The sequence below is a fragment of the Perca fluviatilis genome, chromosome 3 (assembly GCF_010015445.1).
Source record: "Perca fluviatilis chromosome 3, GENO_Pfluv_1.0, whole genome shotgun sequence".
NCBI lineage: Eukaryota > Metazoa > Chordata > Actinopteri > Perciformes > Percidae > Perca > Perca fluviatilis.
Window position 1 is genome coordinate 42,663,652 of NC_053114.1, and position 24,293 is coordinate 42,687,944.

At 40.5% G+C, this 24,293-nt stretch overlaps 1 protein-coding gene across 2 annotated transcripts; it reads right to left on the reverse strand.

Moving 5' to 3' along the window:
• Positions 1–553: 553 nt before the first annotated feature.
• cars1 (cysteinyl-tRNA synthetase 1) lies at positions 554–24,254 on the reverse strand. Of its 2 annotated transcripts, XM_039794516.1 has the most exons (23): positions 24,121–24,254; positions 21,901–22,131; positions 17,576–17,667; positions 15,839–15,927; positions 15,609–15,705; positions 14,477–14,575; positions 13,527–13,676; positions 12,139–12,279; positions 9,974–10,062; positions 9,026–9,147; positions 8,237–8,349; positions 7,962–8,090; positions 7,250–7,379; positions 6,654–6,757; positions 6,186–6,283; positions 5,794–5,983; positions 5,451–5,519; positions 5,017–5,098; positions 4,775–4,855; positions 3,237–3,304; positions 1,995–2,054; positions 1,835–1,918; positions 554–750 (listed from the first exon to the last, which is right to left on the reverse strand). In XM_039794516.1, the coding sequence occupies exons 1-23, from the start codon at positions 24,140–24,142 to the stop codon at positions 622–624; spliced, it is 2,469 nt and encodes an 822-aa protein (XP_039650450.1). In that variant the 5' UTR covers positions 24,143–24,254; the 3' UTR covers positions 554–621. The 2 variants fall into 2 exon arrangements, with proteins under 2 accessions (XP_039650450.1, XP_039650451.1); XM_039794517.1 differs by lacking the exon at positions 21,901–22,131.
• Between the last annotated feature and the right edge of the window lie 39 nt (positions 24,255–24,293).

The window sequence follows — 24,293 nt, forward strand, 5'->3', positions numbered from 1 at the left end:
GACGATAAATACCTCTTCTGAAGAGTCCATCATGTTTGTTTTTAATCCTCCGTGTCCTCCTTGGCTACTAGCAACTGCATACATGGCTTGTATCATGTGGATGCTCCGACAAAGTTGTTGTCATTACTTGGAATTCCTCATGGGGGCGACAGAAACTACGCACTATAGCTTTAAAACACAAAGTTAAATCCTCAATACAGTAGAAAATCTATGTAATCCTTTAACTGACAGGCAGTGTTCTCAGAGTTTCCGTCAAAAAACATCACTAATGTAGAAAACATTTGGAGACCGTGTAGCCGAGTGCTAATGAGTTAGCACTCTGCTACACTGTCACGTCATGAAACCTTACTTCAGTTATTGCCCTAAAAAAAAAAGGAGGAAATCTCTCCTGGTTCTTCATTTCTTTTCTCTCTCATTTTGACTGATTATTTAATGTCTTTCAGTAAGAAAAGAAAAAACAAACAAAAAAAAAAAAAAAATCACTTGCAGTTTTTTTGAATGTTGTTTTCTGATCCCAAACAGATAAAGAGGAGACAAACGATGACCCAGCATCTCTGGCCTAAACATTTATTCTGAATGTTTTCTGTAGAATGGATGGCTTGGAAAAGCTTGGAAACAAAATCAGTTGCCATTTTGGTTCATCTGAAGGTAGTCATTATGTAATTTCTCCTGGGCCTCGTAGACCTTGCGCAGCTTCTTGGCTTGTCCTTTGCTCAGCTCCTTCCCTTCAACGTCGTGAGTGGGGAAACCCTGTCGACAGCAACAACAACAAAGCAACAAGTCTTAAGTTCATTCTGATAAGTTTCCATCTCAATGTAGCACAAAATGTCACCCAATTTCCAGAAAATCTGCAAAAGAAAACTCAAATGAATGTGTTTCCATCAGCTGGTGGAGCCAATTCTCAGGTGCCGGTTAAAGGACAAATCCGGCGCAAAATGAACCTAGGGGTTAATAACATGTGTTCTGAATCGACCGTTCTCTGGGATAGGTTTTCATGCTAATCGAATGTGACCAGTTTTAGCGCAAACCGCTAATTAGCTTATAACACTAGTCGTCGGGGCATGAGGGTAAAGTAAAAAGAAATCACTATTTCTATACCACTACCAAGGCTCAAAATAGCACCCCACTTCCACGGTAGCATAATGAGGATCCCTACATGTAAACCAAAGCATTGAGAACTTTGTAAGTGTGCAGACAGTTTATTAAAAACATAGTTTAGAAAGTATACAAGCAGGCGCTATCTTGGGAAAACAGTCACGACCAGTCAAACGCCGAACGCCGTGCTTGAGCTGTTACTGGTTACACGGCGTTCATCGTTCAACTGGTCAGGAGGGACCCTCATTATGCTACCGTGGAAGTGTGGTGCTATTTTGAGCCTTTTTAGTGGTATAAAAATAGCGATTTCTTTTTACTTTACTTGTGCCCCGACAACTAGCGTTATAAGCTAATTAGCGGTTAGGGCTAAAACTGGTCACATTCGATTATCATGAAAACATATCCCAGAGAACGGTCGACTCGGTACCCATGTGTTATTAACCCCTAGGTTCATTTTGCGCCGGATTTGTGCTCTAACAAATTCAGAAAAAGAGGGCGTAATGAAATGACACATACAGTACCAAAATCCATAATAACCATATTGCTGGCTTTGTTCATGTTTTTCCTCCTGTCATAAAACAAAACCCACTAAGGCCCATGTAATTCAAATTAGTATGAATGTGTAAATTCTCTTTAATCAAACTACAAGAATTCTTCACCTGGAAAAGAAAAGGCAATGTAATCATGCTATAAAATATTTATTTTGAAATTCAGAGTGAAAAGTACACGAGGGATTTACCATATCATCGAATTTGGAATACTTGTCGGTTTCTGTGCGGAACATTTCACATGGAGGGACCTTCATCTTAGCCAGTTTGGCCATCTGAAACAGTAAGAGACCCGAGTAAGTGAACATGTTCAATATATCAGAGAAACATAACTTTTTCTTTATGAGTGACCTCTTGTTCTTGTTTCTTCCTGGCAGCCTCTTCCTTCTTTCTTTTCTTCTCCTCTTCCATCTGTAAAAGAAGAAAAACAATAGTCTGAAGCTTTCCTTTTGTTTTTGAAATGCTTTCCTCCGGTCTTTCTGTGTTGTGCGGTTGTCCACGGACTGTAAACGGTCACACAGACTAAAACAGGTTTTATGCTTCTGGCGTTTAGCGCAGTCAGGGCGCTGCAAGTCTCGCATTGCCAGACCTTCCTCCACAGCGTTGCGGAGGAAGGTCTGGCTAGTTCACACAGCATTCATGGATGGGAGAAAAAACCGTGCTCTGGTTTATTGGCATGTCTTTAAACCAATCCCAATCCCAATCGTCTGGGGCGCTGCTTAGCGCCGGACGGAGCAACGGCGCCTCTGCTGAATAGTCTCGGGAAGGAACTTATTTTGGTGGAACGTGTAACGTTCAAAAGTAGTTTTAGTCGTGCGAGAGAAAACTCAGATTGGACAGATAGTCTAGCTAGCTGTCTGGATTTACCCTGCAGAGATCTGAGGAGCAGTTAACCATAGTCCTCAGAAATGAGGGCTATCCGGGGGAATTTCCGTCGTCGATATGTAGACTAGGGTGCTGCGGACGGCACACATAGTCGCCGCAAACCGTCTGGTCATTCATACCGATTGCGGCTCAAAGAATGCATTTCTCCTCTTCTGTAGCCAATCATTTCAACGCGGTGTTCGCGTTGTTTCAAAATCTTGGAGGTGCACCAATGGCTAGGCGCTCATACCCTCCGCACACAGTTTCCCAGGACGCAGTTGTGTCATATTGCAGTCCACACCGCCCCGACCGCACGGACTACAAGAAGCATGAAACACGTGTACTGACTTATTGGTCGCCAGATTGTGAATCTACTGTACCTTTTGTGGTGTTCATGCCAGGCAAGAAAACAAAAAAACTGGTAGCACTATCAGTCCAGACTTTATTTTGTTCTGCTCTGCTTCCCAGGCAGAAAGATGGAAACTTCCCTCTCCTTATACCCATGAGCCTTTGTGTTGTGTGGTTGTGTCTTTTGAAAAACTTTTGAAAAAGGAGCAGAACCTTTTTTTTCAGATGCCATTTGACTGTTCTCGCCTGTCAAATTCGAGGAAATGCTTCCAGATTTACAGGACACAAAGTGCTCCAAACAGGAAACCCATTGCGTTTTAACTATTTAGGATGTAACTAATGTGGTTACAATTAAAATAGGCATTTCCACTCCTCCCTCACCTGCTTCTTCTCCTCTCGCTCCTTCAGTAATGTCTCCTTGTCCACCAGTTTCACCACCGTGGGCAGGCCTGTAACACAGTCACAGTTTCATCAAGACTCAGCCAGTTAACCCTGGCCTTTACGTCTTTACAAGTATTACAAAAAAGACAAAGTATTCCTGTGTTGATGCTAATTTTTAAACCTTTTTCAATTACGTCTTCGATGCCAGAGTTGCTTATTTTAAAGCTGCAACGATTAGTCAACTAATCGATTAGTCGACTAATCGATTAGTCGACCGACGAGAAATAATCGCCAACTATTTTGATAATCGATTAATCGTTAAAGTAATGTAAATGCTGCTTTCTGCTTCTCTAATAAGGAGACTTACTGCTTTCCTCTGTTTTTAAAATATGAGTTTTGGACAAAACAAGACCCCACCTTGGACTGTGAGAAACTGGGATGAACATTTTTCATTAATTTTCTGACATTTTATAGACCAAACTTGATTAATCAAGAAAATAATAGGCAGATAAATCGATAGTGATTTATTTAACAAATTTATTTTAACAAAATTACCCAAATAATGAAGTGATATGCATGAAAACTCAAAGCCAGTGTTGTAGTACTCAAGACCGGTCTTTGTCTCAAGACCACTTTTTGAAGGTCTCGGTCTCGGTATCTACCACATTTCTACTCGGCCACAGCTGCGGTGATGTCACTAAATGACCTGTGCATTGTCTGATTTATGAGTTCACATCATTACTGTGATTGGATGTTAAACTTCCTGTTTCAAATGCAACGAGTCAATAACTTGACTCATTTCTAATATGAAAATTGTAACTGTTAACCCCCGTCCCCCTTAACACGCTCTCCCAAGAAAGTGAATGTGGGAGACAGGAGAAGAGGCTCTTGCTGTCTGGGAGGTGTCAGCCAAATCCTCGGTAATACAATATGGCTACCTAAACCTTAGTTGAGTGTATTTCCAAAACAACATCTAAAAGAAAACGAATATTATCTATACATATAACAGCTAGTTGTGTATATTCTGTGTGTTATGGCAATAAAAGAGGTTAATGAAGAAGGATCTTAGTTTGTTTTCTGGGGGTGTTTTTTAATGGGAATGTGGATCTTTCAGATCAATTTGAGGAGTGCCTATGCATTTTACACATTTTATCGTGTCATGCAGGGTGGGACTCGCCCTGGTCTGGTCTTGTCTAGGTCTCAACCTCTCAAAGTCTTGGTCTCAACCCCTCAAAGTCTTGGTCTTGTCTCAGTCTCAACCCCTCAAAGTCTCGGCCTTGTTTCGGTCTCAACCCCTCAAAATCTTGGTCTTGTCTCGGTCTTAAACCCTCAAAGTCTTGGTCTTGTCTCAGTCTCAACCCCTCAAAGTCTCGGTCTTGACTCGGTCTCGACCCCTCAAAGTATCGGTCTCGTTACACTCTGGTCTGGGTGATGACTTGGTCTCGATTTATGTGGTCTTGACTACAACACTGCTCAAAGCTAACATTATTTCCCTCAAAAATACATGATTAGAATATTGACGTTTTCAGTTCTGTTACCTTCATGATCTTCCAGTCGCACGCCGAGCTCCGGTAACGTATCGTCACGGACAACGTCACACATCTGCAGCAGCTCCGTCACTAGATGATTCAAAACAGGACTTTAATTAAACCCTGAAGCAAAACCCTTTAGGTAAAAAGTTTTAAGAAATGTCTCAACACTAACATGAGGTAAAAAAACAACAATGCAGAACTGAATTATTAGCATCTTTTGTACACAAATGGAAAATACAAGTTCTTACCTTTCTGCTCTCGGGCAATTTTTCTGACTCCCTCTCTGAAGTCTGACAACACTGCGAGGTACGGCATCACTGTGCTCTCCAGCTGGCAAACACAGCAGCAACATTATCTTTCTGTATGTCATTTCAATACCCACAGCTTGAGCATTAACTATTTGGTGTCTGTTACTTTGAGTTTTGGTGTGAAAATCTGCTTTGACTAGCCTGGGTAAACCCTGACGAACTTCCGGCAAATTTGAGATTTGCTCTGCAGGTCAGTCTGGCCAAGAGCCCATTCAAGCCCATTTCCAATTTTTTTCCAAATAGAGGCACCAATCACAACCTTTGAGGCGGGCTTTACACGATGACGATAGTTACGGCAAGCAGCTTTTTGAAATATATGAAATAATCGACAAAAAAAAACAACAGAAAACCCAGAAAAGTGTCCCTTTACTTACATCAATGCTCTGACTTTGTCCTCCCACTGGGAAACCGATGGGCTCCGATCCTTCAATGGCACCAAATATCTAAATAAAAAAAAAAAGGATTATTTCATACAAGAAATCATATTTTTAAGTCTCTGTTTATTCATCTCACTTAAATTTTTATGGCTGCAAAATTGGACTGTCAAGCAGACAAACTGACCAACACATGCATAATAAAAGATTACTATGCTATACTATACTGTATCAATGTTTTTCCCCCACCCCTATTAATTAGTGTCCCATGTGCCTGCTGCATTCCAGTTAAGACTATTAAAGCAGTTTCTTGCATGAAAAGTAGCAGTTAAAACGTGCTCACCTTCATCACGTTGGTGAGATAGACGGCAATGCTCTCCATCAGCATGCGGTTGGGCCGCAGCTTGGCGCTCTTCTTGCTGGCGATGTAGCTGTTGCTAAGGCCGACCAGCACTCTCATCTCCTCCATGGCGGTGCGGGTATCCACGTTGTCACACAGAGCCTCGTGGACGGCAGACTTCCTGTCGTAGAAACTGAACAACACAAGAAACCGTTTGGCTTTCAGTTGTTTTTTGTAGGTTCTCTCTTTTTTTTTCTTTTTTTTTTTTTTTTTACTAAACATCAAGATCTTCGGATGTCTCAATCCTGTTTTGACCCATGTGGGAAAATGTCAGGAGGTTAAACCTGTTAAGGAGCTTTGTCTCTCATATTTTCTCCCTATCTTTACTCCCTTACCTGTTGTTGAGCTCCACCTCTGCTGCCTCCCACTTCTCAAAGCGCCCGGTGATGTCAGTAGGAGCGCGCATTATGTCTTTCACATTCAGGAAGAACTCCTGTTACATGAAAATAAATACTATTAAAGTAGGTTGTACATTATGATTACCGCCACATGTATATACATTTGTACATCCTTTCCTTTGTATTTTTTATCTTTATTTTTGAATAGTTCTTCTTGTATTCTATCCTTTTTATTATTTCCTGTATATTCTGTATGTGTGTCTTATATTTTGCTGCTGTAGCACTGAAATTTCCCAATTTGGGATCACTAAAGTCTAATCAGATCTAATCTAATCTGATCTAATCTAATCTGATCTAATCTAATCGGGGCACCAAATAGCATATTAGTTTAAAAAAACAACAACTGATTCTCAAGATTTATACCACCTCTAAACTAAAAAGCCCATTTGTCATATCGTCCCTTACATTCATGAACTTCTCGTACTGGACGGCCGACTCCATTGTGTTGGAGGAGTAATCCAGGGTGTCTTTCCAGGAATGCATCAAGAAAGCCAGACGGAGCTGACGAGCTGCAGGAGGACGAAAAGAAGAGTGTTAAAACTAACACTAACAAACTCATCTCTTCTGCTGTCATTTATCTGACACAGCGGCTAAAGACGTGTTCCAGATGCCCTCTGCAGGAACTTAAAGCTGGGTAGGCAGTTATTAGTTGGCATCATTGAACAACAATTCCATAATAATCTCTCAGTGTATTGTACTTCAAGTGTTCTGAGAAAACTAGACTTCTGCACCTCCTCTAGGGAGTTTTTAGGCTTTAGAAAATCTAGCCTGTGATGGGAGACTTTGGCCAATCACATGTCATTTCAGAGCGAGAGGGCGTTCCTATTGGCTGTTCTACAAATGCAGATGCAAGCACACGTCCCTTCAGATGGAGAAAGCCTGATTCAATGGCGGAAAGTCTTGCAGAAAAAGTTGCAACATAGAATAGGCATATACTTAAAATAAAAATAACAACAGGTGTCTACAACATTAGTGGTATGAAGCAGAACCAGATGGGTCACCTGTGTTCTTTGCCAAGGCATCTTTAATGGTGATGAAATTCTTCAGGGATTTCGACATCTTGCAGCCTGCGATCGTCAGGTGTCCGGTGTGCAGGAAGTATCTGACCCAGTAATCGTTCTCAAAGAAAGCCTGTGAAGACAATAACCAATGGTGGTTAAACTCGGTCACTTTCTCTTGGACTGGAAATGGCCAGTTACATGACAGTTAATCATCTTTAACTACTGTTTGAATGTTATCGGTGTTTTATTCACTTGGTGCATACCGTACATGTTTCAAATGTTGGGCTTAGTTAAAGTGGTTAAAAGGTGCAGTAGGTAAGACTTATAAAACTAACTTCCTGTCATATTTGCTGAAACTGACCCTATGTTCCAGTAGAACTACATGAAGCAGGTCATTTAAAGGCAACACCTACAGGTGCGATTTGCAAAAATCCACAGCTCCCTGTTCAGATGCACCAATCAGAGCCAGGGGGGGTGTCTAACTGCGTGTCAATCACTGCTAATGCACACGCATTCATTCTCCCTTTTGGGGGGAGGGGCTTAGGACACCGTTTTGGGCTTTAGCAGAAAAGGGGGAGGGACTGAGAGGTTGTCGATGTTCAAATTTTTTGGCTAAGTCCTGGATCTTCACAATCCTACCTATGGCACCTTTACAAGACAAACAGGAGCAAATATTGTCAATAAACATCTTAGAAAGACTTTACTTTTGTACCTCAGACTGAGCCAACTCATTGTCGTGATGGGGAAATCGAAGATCAAACCCCCCACCGTGGATGTCCATGGACTCTCCCAAGATGGAGCCAGCCATGGCCGAACATTCAATATGCCAGCCCGGCCTTCCCTGTTACAATTTCAAAATATTCAACAGAGCCGAACCAATTAATGTTGCATCAATTTTTGACTTTCTGGAATATGCAATCTATCATCCTTGTTGTACAAGTAATGCATCAGTTTAACAACGCACCTACATTAAGATTTAACTCTCACCTTCCCCCACGGAGAATCCCATGAAGGCTCTCCAGGCTTAGAGGCTTTCCACAAGGCAAAGTCATTGGGAGACTTTTTCTCACCTAATCTGTCAGCAGAGATGCTCAGGTCACCTGCAGGGCCACACAAGGTACAGAAAAGACCAACAAGACTATCATAACTGACTTATAAAAAGAGTAATACAGTTACAGAGAGAAATCCATCTTCAGCATTCATGCAAGATTTAAAAGATTTGAATTGAAACGTAAACGTGAAAACATGACAGTATAAATATAATGCAATTTAAAAAAAGATACAAAAGCTATATTTTTGAAAAGTACAGAAGTGAGGAAGGAGAGTGTAAATCTCTCTGATGTTAGTGGTGCTTGTTTTTTGTCCCTTTTTCCCTTTAATCTTAATAGCTTTTGTGAACAAATTGTCTATGGTAAAGACTTCAATTATCTGATTCCATTCCTATCCTTTTTCAACATCTCATTTCAAATTCATTTTATCCTTATTTATTCATTATAATTATATATATATATATATATATATATATATATATATATATATATATATATATATATATATATATATATATATATATATATATATATATATATATATATATTTCAAATTGTTCAAAACAAAAACTAACTTTGCCGACTCAAAGAAGGCACCAAAACTAAAATGTGGATTTCATTTTCCTACAAACTAAAATGTGTGCCATCAGAGTCATTGGAAAGCTGCTATAATCCCAGACAACCTAGTAAAAAACAGTTTTGGTAGTTGAAATGTGAAAATATCTACCTTCTCCCTCTTGTAAAGCTTTCTGATCTCCAACCGCCTCTGGCACCAGTTTGGCATACGAGTGCTGCGGACTGGCATCAAACTTCGAGGTGTCAAAGTAAACAGAACCGTTTGATTCATACCTGTAAACATCAGAAAACCCCAATAATTAAAACTGTCCTGTTAAAGGACAAATCCGGCGCAAAATGAACCTAGGGGTTAATAACGTGTACCAAGTCAACCGTTCTCTGGCATTTGTTTTCATGCTAATCGAGTGTGACCAGTTTTATCGCAAACCGCTAATTAGCTTATAACGCTAGTCGTCGGGGCACGGCTAGAGTAACAAGAAATCGCTATTTCTATACCACTAACAAGGCTCAAAATAGCACCACACTTCCACATTAGCATTGAGAACTTTGTAAGTGTACAGACAGTTTATTAAAAACATAGTTTAGAAAGACAGTACCGTTCACGTTTACAGGCAGGCGCCATCTTGGGAAAACAGTCGAACGACGAACGCCGTGCAACCAGTAACCAGTAACATAGCTCAAGCACGGCGTTCGTCGTTCAACTGACCGTGACTGCATGTATGCATGAACGGTACTGTCTTTCTAAACTATCTTTTTAATAAACTGTCCGTACACTTACAAAGTTCTCAATGCTTCGGTTTCCATGTAGGGACCCTCATTATGCTACCGTGTAAGTGTGGTGATATTTTGAGCCTGGTTAGTGGTATAAAAATAGCGATTTCTTTTTACTTTACTTGTGCCCCGACGCCTAGCGTTATAAGCTAATTAGCGGTTTGTGCTAAAACTGGTCACATTCGATCAGCATGAAAACATATCCCAGAGAACGATTGACTCTGTATCCATGTGTTATTAACCCCTAGGTTCATTTTGCGCCGGCTTTGTCCTTTAATAACAATGTGGATGTAATATGAATTGTAGACACTGGTAGTTTCTTCCTCACCCGTAACCATTTGAGACAACCTTCTTCACAAACTCCACGATCTCAGGCACGTATTCACTGACTCGAGTGAGGACATCTGGGGGAAGAACCTGGGGGTCACAAAGACAATTTATGTACAAAATGTGTGTAAACTATTTTGGCCTTAAGTATCCCAAACTGCTGCATTAAGATTTTGTCATCAGACGAACAAAGGGGCTTAGCCCAAACTAAAGACAGGGCTGTCCACATACTTATAGAACATATTGTGTATAATTATATTTAAAGTGAATCCAAAAATGTTTGTTCAATATGGAATATAATTTCAGTCAATATGTAATAAATAAATTATATAATTAACATAAATACATGAAAATATAAATCTATAAATGAGTCAATACAGTTCAGTTTTTTTTATTTAAAACCCATTTATTTGTTTGACTCATATATTTATATTGATTTATTTTAGGATTTATTTTACAGTCAGTATTTAATATTGACTGAAATGGCATTTCATAGTATAAACCCTGAAACTGTGTTTTATAACGCTACACTGATCACATTCATACTTTGCCACATTCTTAAGGCCTTTGGTTTTGCATGCAAATTTATGGAAGCCCAACTGTTCTGATGCAATGTAATCTTAAAAATCAGACCATCCTTTAGTATATTTACTGTACCTGACAAACAAACTCACAAAGAATAGAATCAAAGCAGGCTGCTTTTATTAGAAACTTATTTTTAAAGTAAGAAAAATATAGAGAGAATTAAGGCATTAGTTCACACAAAGATGCTTTGCTTTTGAAGTAGAGATGTTGCGATACCAGAATCGGTATCGGCTCCAATACTGCCTAATACGCTGGTATCGGGAAGTAGTGGAGTTAATGCACCGATCCGATACCACGTAATAAAGCCCTGAAGAAAATTTACGTTAAAGTAGTTAATTTATGTTGTTTTTCCGTTATAACTGACTGTCAAACTGGAGAATAACCGAAAGTTCTGGGGCATTCATTGCTTGTGTTTGTTCATGTTTCACAAAGAGTTTAACTTGAGGCAGACAGACAAGATAGATATAATATCACATACTACTATCCACATACAGGGATAGTAGTATATGGTTGTTAAAACATAATAAAATATATGACACACTGGTATCGGATCGGTACTCGGTATTGGCCGATACGCAAGTTCAGGTATCAGAATCGGGAAGCAAAAAATGGTATCGGGCCATCTCTATTTTGAAGTCGATGTATTTCAAAGGAAGGATGAACTATTACCCTACAGTCACATTAGCTACAAAAGACAGCGACATGCACTCTCTTGATGGGCGTTCCTGGGCGTGCCTAGCCTACTCCTGGTTGCTTGGCAAAAGTAAACAGAAATTCTCTGGTGCTACCTTCAAGCACGTCCCCTCTGTTTACTTTGCGGATAGACCCATAGATATACGTTAGATTAAGGTTAGATTGCACAGGGCCGGGAACGTGGACACCACTAAAATAAGGTTTTCCTCCATTTTCTCCCAGCTTTGCGGAACTAAAGTTTGATCGATTTGTTCCTGTGAACGTTTGACACGGCGACGCTTCTCTATTGAAAGTAGCATGCTATTGCCTAGTATCTGCAAGAGGTCTAACAAGTCACTTCAGAGGTATTGTCAAGTCACAAGAACAATGTTGACAATGTTTGGATTTAAAAGTATTTACTTCTCGATAGGGGTAACAAAATATATGAGATAAAATGCCAAACAGATCAGATATATACAGAAATACGATGTCCTGAAGCGTTTCAGCCATCTTGAATGATTATCTTCGACTCGAGCAACCAACGTACATACGGCACGATGCCTTCGCTCCGATTGCCAGTCGCTCCGATTGCCAGTCGCTTTGTCGCATTGCTCAGCATTTGCATAAAACAGACTTGTCTATTTTGGCCCCGCCTTGGCCGTGGCAGCCGCAAGCTCGTCGCTGGCAAATGGCCACTCCCACTGAAAATGAATGGCAGCCTGCTGCTTTGTCACTGTCTCTTGTAGCTAATGTGACTGAGGGGTTAGCTAGTACCAGGCAGGGACCACTGTACACCGGCTGCACCAAATCATTTTATTTCTCCCCCTCTTATAATGCTCCTTGTGTTTTTTTTTGTTTTTTTTTGCTTGACCAGGACTTTAGAAAATACTTTGCTGTGCCTCTACTTACATTCAGGGCGTCCATGTCTTTGTGGTACTCTCCCTCCCAATAGTTAGGGAGAATGGAGAAGATTGAATTCTCTGTGACTTGACTTCCAAACTGCGTATCCAACCAATCAGCCAGCAAGTCCTTGGAGTTCTCCAACAGCACCTTGGAAGAAACAAAAGTTAATAAATAAAGTTAAATAAAGCCTGGAAATCTGTATTTTCCTCCCCTCAATTTATCTACCAATACACTGTATTTTCTCATGTCACTGCTTTCCTGCCACGACAGAAGAAATACTTATCAGTCAATCGAAAGCAAATATGAGGCTGATAATTTTAAATGTTGTGTATTCCAGCCCGAATGAGACTAAACTAAATTGTTCGTCTAACACGGTTCATGCTAGCTACTTAGCACGTCATATGTTTATTCCAAAAAAAACTGTGAATATTAAATACTTCACTTTCTCAAGTTCACTTACTGCAAAGTAACTGTTGTTGTAAACCGCATAAATTAAACAGTTACACTTTACTTGAAGGTATCTACATAAGAGTGACATGACACTGTCATGAACGTGTCATAAACATTATAAACAAGTCAAACATTTATGACATAATGCTTTTTTAGTCATTCGGTTTTGTCATGACAAGTTATGGTTATGGTTATGGTTAGGGTTCATGTGTCATGACAGTGTCATGTGTTCATGACACTGACATGACAGTTGAAAATTCTGTCAACTATATTAAGTAGCAAGAGAAATTTATTTGATGGACTCTTTTGCAATTGTCAGGAATACTTCTAATCTAGACCACAACCCTCTCTCTCTTTTTCTTTTTTTTTTAAGATAATTTTTTGGGGCATTTTAGGCCTTTATTTTGATAGGACAGCTGAAGACATGAAAGGGGAGAGAAAGGGGGAATGACATGCAGCTAAGGGCCGCAGGTCGGAGTCCAACCCGGGGCCCGCTGCGTTGAGGAGTAAACCTCTATATATGGGCGCGCACTCTACCACCTGAGCTATCTGGGCGCCCAGACCACAACCCTCTCTTAAAAAGGAACAGCTCAACATTTTAGGGAAATACACGTATTTGCTTTCTTGCCCAGAGTCAGATGAGAAGATTGCCTGGCAACTAGTTGTAGAGTTTCTGTACCAATTTATCAAACAAGTTACCGTTTCTAGTCTTTGTGCTAAACTAAGTTAGCTGGCTGCTGGTGATAGCTTCATATTTAGCGTGCAGATGTGAGAGTGGTATCGATGTGTCCATCTGTATTTCCCAAAATGTCAAACCCTTCCCTTAATCCAAGTCTATAAATTGAAGAGATGAGAATCACAAAGCGATGGCGAATGACTAATTCACGTTAAGGGTTTGCAGTAAGCGACTGAAGGGAACGCCTCGTCTGCTCGGTGAGTCTTACCTGTGCCAGAGGTCGTACGACCTCGTCTGCTGCTTTGCCCTCCATCGCTGCCTGCAGGGGCTGCAGAGCGGCTGTAACCGCGGCGTCCAGCCTCTCCAGCATCTGCTTCTTATCTGGGTCTGTCGTCCCAGCCAAGTTGGCCTGAAAGGGCTGAAAGGTAACACATGCACATGAGCATTTAAGTCAAAAGTCAGAAACCTACAGGTTAACTGAAGTCGAGTCTATAAATTGTATAATCATCAGTATTATGATTTTAGTTTACATTACCGTAGTTTATTTCAATCAATCACTCACTCACACAAATGCACAACATCACTTACATAACATAAATGGTAAAAAAAAAAAACTGATTGAAAAGGTGTAGGTTGAAGCATTTGGTTATAACACCAACCATTTTTACATTTTATTTTACTCTTATTTTCTTCTTAGGTTCCTCAGGATATTATCATTTTTAGAAAATGTATTATTACTATTTTTTGTATTTTATATACATATTATCACACATACAGTATGTGCAAAAAAAGTACACAAAATACATTCCCATTCATATACACATTGCCATTCATGCCATGTATTTTTTTTAAATCTTTGTAGCATGGAACACATTTTTACTTCCTCACCTAAAAGATTTCACGTTTACTCCTTTTGCTGAAATACATCTTTGTTTTACATTTGTTCTAATCTTTATCTTTGTGATCATGTACATTCCCGTCAGTTCATACTTGCTCTCTCTAATCTAATTAGAATTCAACAGTTAAATTCATCAGAAGATATCCATGCTTAGAGTCGGGGCTATAGTGTCTCTGCTGCTTCAAATCACAGACAAAGTGTCCGACCAATCCCAGCCCTTTGTTTGAACCAGTCTCTGCTTCCCAAACATTTGATCTGATATACTTTACTGCAAGGCTCTTATCATCGTATCAAAGGCTAGTTGAGAGTTTGGCTCTCACCCCTCTGGCGCTCAGGACGTCCTGCAGTATTTGAGCAGCTTGTGGCTGCTTCTCCTTGTACTGGTCCAGGAGGTAGTTCTGCCGGGCCCTTTTAATGATCTGAGAGGGAGAAATAACATAAAGCCCAAAAAAGTGAATCATTATGACTTAAGAGAAACTGACAGATAGATGTTTTTAGGTGTCTAAAATGGGTTTAGCTGCTGCCCCCCCCCCCCGTCCACAGCAGGACATAGCTTAGCTTCCGTGTCGATACTCCTGCCTGCTTCTCCAAACTGGGGGCGCGCCGACCTCCATCTACTGTAGCTAACACACTGACTATGGAGAAGTAGCTCATATAACCACACTGAACAAACATCTGAACTAACCCTTTAAGGTCAAGTCTAGAAAAATGAATGCAACGTTTTTGTTATTCCCCTAATAAAAAATTCTAAAGTACAAAACAGTGGAGAATAAAGCTTAATTTATGGTCGCCGCGGTGTTACGGGCGCGAGCCATAAAATGACGTCACCACGGCTGTCGTTTCCAGCGCGAAGGCTCCGCAAGCTGTCGCGGTGCGTGGTCGCGTGCCTCTGAATTTTTTTTAACCACGCGCCCGCTCCACGCTCAGTTCAACGCGGTCGGCTGGGAAGAGCAGGTTTGTCTTTACAAACATCTGTGTGATTCTTCATGTACAGACCACAGGGAGTCAAACAGCCTTAAGATTCTTTTTTGGCCATTTAAGCCTTTATTGACAGGACAGCTGAAGACGTGAAAGGGGGGAGAGAGAGAGAGAGAGAGAGAGAGAGAGAGAGAGAGAGAGAGAGAGAGAGAGAGAGAGAGAGAGGGGGAATGACATGCAGAAAAGGGCCGCAGGTCGGAGTCGAACCCGCTGCCGCTGCGACAAGGACTGAGCCTTTGTGCATGGGGCGCACGCTCTACCAGGTGAGCTATTCAGGCGCCCATCTTCTCTACTTCTTGCTTATTTACAGATTATTTTGTCCATGCGCCCTCTGGTGTTTCGGAGAATACTGCAACGAACAATGCGTTGAGCGTAAACGTCTAACGTGCGTGCTCGTAGCGCGCGGGGCGCCATCTACGGCGGCCCGCGCGCGGTGTCGCGCTCGAGTATACCCAGCGCTTAAATCATACTCACTTTGTCGTCTATGTCTGTGATGTTCATGCAGTAGAGGACATCGTACTTGAAGTAGTCCTTCAGTATCCTTCGCAGAATATCAAAAGATATGTAGGACCTGTACAAAGAGACACATTAGAAAAAAAAAATAATAAAATCTAGTTACACCAAAACAAACACAGTAACTTTGCACAATTAAGGATGAAACTCACAACTTGAACAGGCATTACTTTTTTTTTTTCTTTTTTTACCTGGCGTGTCCCATGTGTGAGGCATCATACACTGTCGGTCCACAGCAGTACCATGTGACTTTATTCCCTCTCTGGGGAACGAACGGCTCCTGAAACATAAAGTTGGTAAGTTGATAAAAGAAACTAAGCAACTAACTAGAATTACCACCTTGCGTTCTATGCGTCTGGGAAGCCTCAAGAAGAACACAGCATGTTCAATAATAACAAATGGACTGATTTGCGTCCTAACTTAAAATCGGTTTCTCTGTGCTCCGTACGTTAAGAAGTTTATTCTTTTCGAGACAATTTAGGACGATCACTTTCCACAAAGAACACAAACACTGACAAGGATTTGATATTTGCCTCCAACCAAGGGTGTAGCGGACACGGGGTATGTGGGGTACGTGCCCCCTGCACTTTCCATGTCGGTGCCCTCTGTCCCCCACACTTACAACACGTCTGAGTTGATTTTGATGTCCTGCCCGGTGTCAAATATAGCCCGCTCTGCATTTCTTGGGTATGTATGAAAAAGTAACTATTAACCTGTGCTGTATTAACGCCTCCCTCATGAGTGATGTAGCCTATTTCATCTTTTTATTACTGCCTGTTACTGCTGTGCATGGTTGAACCGTGTCTGTGTTGATTGGCTGTGTTCTGATGCTTGCATGGCTTCTTATACTGTTGATGTGTAACCGTGCTAATGTCTTGCTGCTTCCTGTAGCCCTGCATGGCTTACTGAGAAAGCTGATTTGTTGCTCTAGCTGTCTGTGTGGTGTCTTGTTGACTTCTGTCCGTGTGGTGTCTTGTTGACTTCTGTCTGTGTGGTGTCTTGTTGACTTCTGTCCGTGTGGTGTCTTGTTGACTTCTGTCTGTGTGGTGTCTTGTTGACTTCTGTCTGTGTGGTGTCTTGTTGACTTCTGTCTGTGTGGTGTCTTGTTGACTTCTTTGTGTCTAGTTTAACCTGTACTAATGTCTTGCTGTTTCTTGTACTGGTCTAAAACCATCTTGCCAAAGGACTACCGTTGAAAATTAGCCGGCTGGCTAACACTGGCACATTTACAGAAATGTCAATTAATGTGGGTTGTCCTTTAAAAAATAAAGAATAAGAATTTGAACGCACCATAAGTAGGCGAGTGTGCACGTCACTCAGGTTGATAGACTCATATAGATATAGGCAATAATAAAATTATATATAATAAAAATAATATAGGGAGGAAAACGCATTAAAATATGCAATAATTAAGAAGTGTATTTAAGTGTAAGTGTACTTGATGGAATAGTGGCATTATAATGTGCCAGAGGCCACCAAATGTGGGCTATTACAGCCAAAAAGTTCTCACGGGAAGGTGGGGGAGGCATGCCCCCAAAGAATCCCCCCCACCTCCCTCAACCCTGGCGTGGATTCTTCTTCTTTTTATTCCTACAAACCAATTTTAGAAGTTTTTTGTATGTCTTGTCTTTTTGCATATTAATGACCTTAGTACCACATAGGTGGTTCATTGGCCTGCTCCACCTTCGTGTGGCCAGTTCAAATGTTAGCAGATCCTCCTATTGGGCGAGATGTGGCAGTGAAAACAGTATGGAATGGTTTATGGAAAAATGTCAGTGTTTCCATCAATCACAAATGAAATGTAGGCTACCTGGAATCTGTGATTTGGAGAGACAAATGGGAGAGGATATTTGAGTAAAAACCCTCCTCCTGAACAACCTGTCCCCCTCATGTTGGACATTAGGGCTACGCCCCTGCCTCCAGCCTACCTTTGCTCTTGTCAGGCTGTTGTAGAGTCGGAGTCGGGGAACCTCTGTTCCTGCTGGTGGAGACCAAGGGGGCTGCACCCGCTTCCCTTTTACTGAAATCAAGAAAGAAAGAAAAAAGCTTATCTAAAGTGACCATTTTCCTACATCAAATTGCCAGTTTTAAAATGTTCTCTGCCATCCTTCATGCTGTACACGAGCATTTAAAGCCACTAGGTTGCGTAGGATTGTAACTGTACCAATTGTAATTTGGATTGTCTAATATAACAGGAGACAAAACCGTAACTAGGATTTGAATTTTGTTATTTTCCACACAGAAATCTACACATGGTGCTTTAAAATGTGATACATTTTGTCAATCCAGATTAGTTGGAGAACCACAGAACTGCACAGAAGGAGAGAAACACTGGAAGGAAGGTTAATATGGGTCTGAATTTCTTGCCCCCTTGCATCTGTAATACACCATTACTGTGAGCTACGACTGCAACTATTGATTTCTTTTTTTTTTATCATCAGTTCATCTTTTGGTCTGTAAAATATCAGAAACATGCCCAATGCAATTCCCAAGAACGCAAGTTCAAATTGTCCAAAACTCAAAGATATTAAATGTACTATCAAACTAAATAAAGAATACTGGAACCAGTGAAAAATAATCTGAAACAATCAGATCAGTGTAATTGCAGATCATTTTGTGCTATTTGACTCATGAATTAATATACTAACGGTGACCAATATTCCTTAAATGCATTTCCTAAAAAAGAAATCTAATTCAAGCCAAAGCTGCAGAGCACAGACTGCATCTAGCTGCATTAACCCTTGTGTTGTCCTTCTTCTGTTTTGTCTATAAATTATCACCCCATTCTGTGTTACATCTTCTTAGCCAACTTCATTCCAACCTATTACCACTAGTGTTACACTTATTTCTGGAATTCATGGTCAATGAACCTCATTAATATTAACTTATACCTACTTTCTGAGTTTAAAAAAAAAAGAGCACAAATTATGAATTCTTTTGACAAACAATTAAAATCAGAGGATGTGGAGTGGATCACAGACTGGTAAATGTCAACGTTTAGTCAGGAAACTGTTTTGAAACTATTTCAATTTCTTTTCCAATGCTATAAAGTTGACAATTCAATGAGAGTAATGATCCGATCCTTCATTTTACTTGCAAAAGCGTTGTATGGAAGCATCCATGTTATTTTTGAGGCCATTTGGTTTTAAGTAACCTATATTTCTGATACAGAAACTTTGAAAACGGGTCAGATTTGACCCGAGGACAACAGGAGGGTTAAAAACATGTTTTAAGCAGGCTCATGCCACTGAACATCAAAATGCACTGCAGTTGTTCATTTGTTTTTACCTGCAACTGAAGTATGAATCACTCTGAATGTAAAACGTTGGAAGGAAATCTTGACATCATTGTGCATAAACAGTAAAGCATTACAGATTTACACATTATTGTAGTGATTAAAATGTCTTCTTCTCCAAAGTAAACACATCACTGAACAGGAGAGAAATTCTCTTTAGCTCTACTTATTTAACTTGGGATAGTGCCCCAATGATCATTATCAATATGCGTATTACCTTAGCGCCAATATCCAGTAAAACATTTGCCACATGCAACAATAATTGCCTCCAAGTGTGAGAAATGATCAAGCTATGTATTGAGGTTAGTTGGGCTAGGGCACACAAAAGAGAGTAGAATCTGCTCATGTGTTCTGTTATTCAGATGCCGCAAAAGAAAAGCGAAGGGTCATCTTCTTCTCAAAGGAATGCAGCCATATAAAAGAAATGAGCGGTCAAAGCCACACAGAGCAAACGCCCAAACACCCAGCGAGGAGAGCACATCATATATTCAAATGTTTTTGAACACATACAGTGCAAGCCTGAGATAAAAGATATGTAATTTCCAGTAAATGTCACACTTCTGTGTTTGCAAAGCCGTTTTAACATCAGGTAGGCCTATTCTTTGGGTAGGTGCCTGTGGGCAAAACTGCTGACGTTTTGTTTAAACAGTGATAAAGCGACTCTCCTGTGCGCTCAGCTGCAGGCCCCATACGCTGCATGCTGCTAGGACTGACAAGAGGAGTGAAAGCTGAAACTGGATTCATTCAAATGATAAACAATTCTGGGTTCATGCATGTCAGGGTTTGCAGAGGGGTGGCTACAGAGGGGTCAGCCCTATGTTCCCACTGCCCAATGGTCCCACAGCCCAATGGTCCCACAGCCCTATGGTCCCACAGCCCAATGGTCCCACAGCCCTATGGTCCCACAGCCCTATGGTCCCACAGCCCTATGGTCCCACAGCCCTATGGTCCCACAGCCCTATGTTCCCACTGCCCAATGGTCCCACAGCCCAATGGTCCCACAGCCCTATGGTCCCACATTTCTAAGACTTTTTTTTTTCACTGAAAACTAGCCCCTATGTTCCCATATTTCTAGGACATTTTCAAAATGAGGTCTTGTGTTCCTACATTTCCCTTTAGGGTTAGGGTGGGTTAGGGGTAAGGTGAACATAGGGCCTAATTTTGGAGAAAGAAAATCTTAGAAATGTGGGAACATAGGGCTGTGGGAACATAGGCACGCTCCCGCTACATAGAGTTGCTTGATTATGGAAAAAAAACATAATCACGATTATTTCGGTCAATATTGAAATCACGATAATTTGACACGATTACTCGTTAACTTCTGGAAAGATGTTGCAATTACTGAATTTAAAAAACAGTGGAAAAAGTTAAATAAAATCAACAGAAAAAAAAACACATACATCTGTGAAATTTGCCTTAATACTTTTCCTATTTAAACTTTATTTTTTCATTCAGAACACGAGAAAATAAGAGTTTACTTGCAACACGTAATGAGCTAAATAATTGTTTTTCGTGATTATTCTGTTTTTGTGATCGTTTGGAGCCAAAATCATAATAATGATTACATTTTGATTAATTGCACAGCCCTACCGCTACATCTACACTACTACGTTTTGGTTAAAAAACAAATATCTTTTGCTACGTTTACGCCTGGCGTCCGCACTACGACATTTGGAAACGTTGCTGCCCCCATTTGGTTTGAAAACTTCCAGTGTTGCTTTGTAGTCTGGACGGACACAAACAGAGACCTTTGGAAACGACGACGCGCGTCCGTCAGTCTTATCGGTTAGGTAGCTTACAGACCCTTCAGTAACAGTTCCACCTCGTCCTCACTCCAAGAGGATAAATCCCTTTTCTTACTTTTCTCGGTTGTTCTTTCTCCAAAGTATTTTCTGTATTTTCAACTTATACACATCCGTGATTTTCAACCGCAGAGTAACGTCAGACAATCTGCTTCCTGGCACTGACATGTCCAGTGTGTGTGTGTGTGTGTGAACGGTCATGTGATATGCGCTGTCAGACGTGTTAATATGGATGGAGATTAGTTCTGCTACTGGAGCTAAAACTCTTGTATGGACGGCGATTGTTTTTAGTCTCAAAGCGCCGCCACGTAAAAATGAAAACGCAGTTGTGCAGACGTAGTTTAATCAACGAGAAGGTTTCCTGCCTTGGGGACCTCAGACTGCCTCAACATCCAGACTGGTACATCGTGATCACGTGTAAGCTAGGGCTGCAGGATATGAGGAAACTATGCAACATGCGATGACCTTGTTGAATATCGCGATAACGATATTACTTAATGAAATTTATTGAAAAACATTCTGACATTTTAACATGTTGTTTTCATGAAACACATTAATTTCATGATTGAAATTTTCTAACAATTCATAAATAAGTTACATAAATTACTGACAAGCGTTATAATTATACCTTAGACCTTTTGACAGGCAAAATGCATCCAACCTATTCTTAAAAGAATTAATTTTTAGGGGAACGCACAACTTCTTCTAGAAGCTCGTCTCATGATTTTACCGCATGGAGTATGAAAAAATTCTCTCTCTTTTCAGACAGCGATACATACTTGCGATACATAAACAGATATTAAAGTGAACTTATTTCTGCTGCTTTTAGTATTCTGCTAACATACAACAAAGTGGTTGTTGAATTTAAAACAAATGAAAGGAAATCACTTCCTACGTTCTTTTATTGAACATTGAATTGAATATAAAAGGCACCACTGAAAAAAGAATCACAGTTAACATTTGAAAGTGCAGTTTTTCTGCTGATATTTTCTTTCAACGAACACAAAAAAATCTCTGAGTGTCTTTCCCGATATGACGCAGCCTTCCGCGATGTCTTTATTGCGTCCTGTTGATATCGCGATCACAATAAAAAAAACGATATATTGTGCAGCCCTCGTCTAAGCCTGTTCATGCCTACAGCTGTCTGTCTACTCACTGCTGCTCTCAGGGTGGAGGAGGTCCTGCTGCAGGGCTGCTATGTGTCTGTACCAGCGCAGAGCGTGGACATGCTGCGGGTCTGGGGGCCTGTGGAGGAGCTTAAAGGCTTTCTGGTCGGCCTGGGAGGGGCTGAACCCAGCCAGGTAGCTGCGCGACGTTAGGTAGTCATTCAGAGCCGCTGCCAGTGCGGCCTCCTCATTTATCTGAAGCAAGAAGCCATATTCAAAGGCTGCAGAAACAAGAGGGCAAATATTCGCAGAAGGATTACAGACTAGGCTGCAACAGCCTGAGGAAAACACTGACAACAGCACCGAGAGTTTACCACAGCCGAGACCTACTGCGTTTAGCAGCAGGTCGGCACACTCCCAACTCAAATTATGTAGCCGAAGATAAAAGTTCAAACTGAACTGAAATCCTATGAATTATATGACACAAACTCCCGGTGTCCCAAAAGAACAGACAGGCACATATTCCAGTCTTTGACAGAGTGTAATCCTTTAGAATTCTCTCCTCTCAGTATCGTGTTAGAACTTTAGAGAAAAGTAGATCTACAAATGATGTTTTGAATGCCGTGGACAGATGGAACACTGCACTCATGACTGAGTAAAAGGAGAATTTGTGTTGTTTTATTACGGTACAGATGTTGCAACATGTGTCTGACAACAACTATAAGGAACAACACTGTCTCTGGCCATGGTGCTGGATGTCACTGAAGGGCTCAGAAACAGAGAGAATGTGACACTAAAGGAGAATGGGCTCTAAGTGTGATCTAAAAAAAAAAATAATAATAATGATAAGTAAGTAAACTAATATATAAAAGTTCCAAAATACTAATCAATCAGTAAATCAGTTCCACCCCCTGCAATAACACTTCTTTATCCATGATAAACAAAGTCTTTTCTGTCTGTACAAAACACAATTCCCAGAAATGAAATGAAGAGTGAAACTGAAATGGACTGGATGAAGTTTCCAAACACACACTAAGAGTGAAACCCAGAAAGTCAAATTGAAACTTAAAATTTATTTTCTCCACCCTGCATGACCAGTTAAATACTAAGATTGAAAATGAAACAAAGTCAAAAAAAAGTAACACAAAGTATAGACACAAATAGGGGTTGACCAAAAAGTGACAAAAAAAGTAGACCTAGATGGAAAAATGACATATCACAACTTTGTCTGGATGATCTTGATTAAAAATGTGCTCCAAAACAGAAAATTGAATGTGGTTCTTGGGCAGCTTATGCATAAAAGATCTGGAGACATGCTGATAGACTTCAATGCAGTCCTTAATCATGTCATCCTTAATTAATTACCTAAAAAAAAAACAGCATTACATAATAATAATAATCAGAAGTGATAAGTGATAAAAAAAAAGTGATTTCATCAGGGTATTAGGACATTTTATACTTGAACCTTAAATGCAAGTTATTTAGAGATGGGTGAAACAAAATGAAACTGATCAAACTAGATGATGCAACTGCGAAAAACTGAAAGTAAGAACAAACACGTTCATATATATATACACAATTTTAACATAACTAACATTATTATTAACACAATCAATATTATCCGCAGTCAACCAGGATGTATAACAACATCTGCCCAGAACCTGTTAAAGATGACAAGCTGGTCTGCAACAGTTCAGGCAGAGTAACGTTAAACGGAATAAATATAATGTCTTTATTTTAGGTCATACACTACAGTTTTGCGGTTATACCAGCATGCTATGCCCTGTTGCATTTCATTCTCATATTTATATCCCTTTACCCCAAAGAGTTTTAGTTTAAGTTACAGTCGCCTGGTACAGTCTCCCTTTACAGAACACGCCCAACCAAACACTATTCAAAATTCGGAACCAATTTCAACACCTGACATTTGAGTTTTCTAAATAAAACACTGCTATATGGGATACGTGTACTGAAGCGAACAGTGTCGCCGTTAAATCTAGAACATCTGTTGAATCTTATTCATTGACCTGCGCGTTTTTGCGGTTACATTCAGCTTCATCGACTAGGAGTTTAAATAGCCAGATTTTTAAAGGGGGTTCGGCTTATCATTCACTCACAGGGTACCTTTAGCGAAGGCTTTGCAGCACCACAGCTCGAGAAAGCTAATAAAGCTAGTGTTAGCTTATTGGCTTTGACAGTTAGTCATAACCTTCTCACTGATTTTCAACTTACGTGTCTTTAAGGTGAAAAATAAATATTGTTTACTGTACCTGGCTCTCCTGAGGTCGACATGGCCACAGTGCTGGATGGTTGGATGCTGATGCAACAATAACGTGTCCGGAAGAAGAACCCGTGTACTAAAATGCTAACGGTAGGAACAGGAACCAATGTGTTCGAACATGAGAGCGGGGTGGGGGGGACGTTAATGAGTGACGGATCATCC

Excerpts from the sequence above, each read along its gene's own strand:
- cars1 (XM_039794516.1), bottom strand. The coding sequence starts at position 24,142 with ATGTCGACCTCAGGAGAGCCAG. Across the intron at positions 15,928-17,575 it reads ACAGCCTGACAAGAGCAAAG|GAGCCGTTCGTTCCCCAGAG; the intron begins GTAGGCTGGAGG and ends TTTATGTTTCAG. Across the intron at positions 2,055-3,236 it reads AGCGAGAGGAGAAGAAGCAG|ATGGAAGAGGAGAAGAAAAG; the intron begins GTGAGGGAGGAG and ends CTTCTTTTACAG.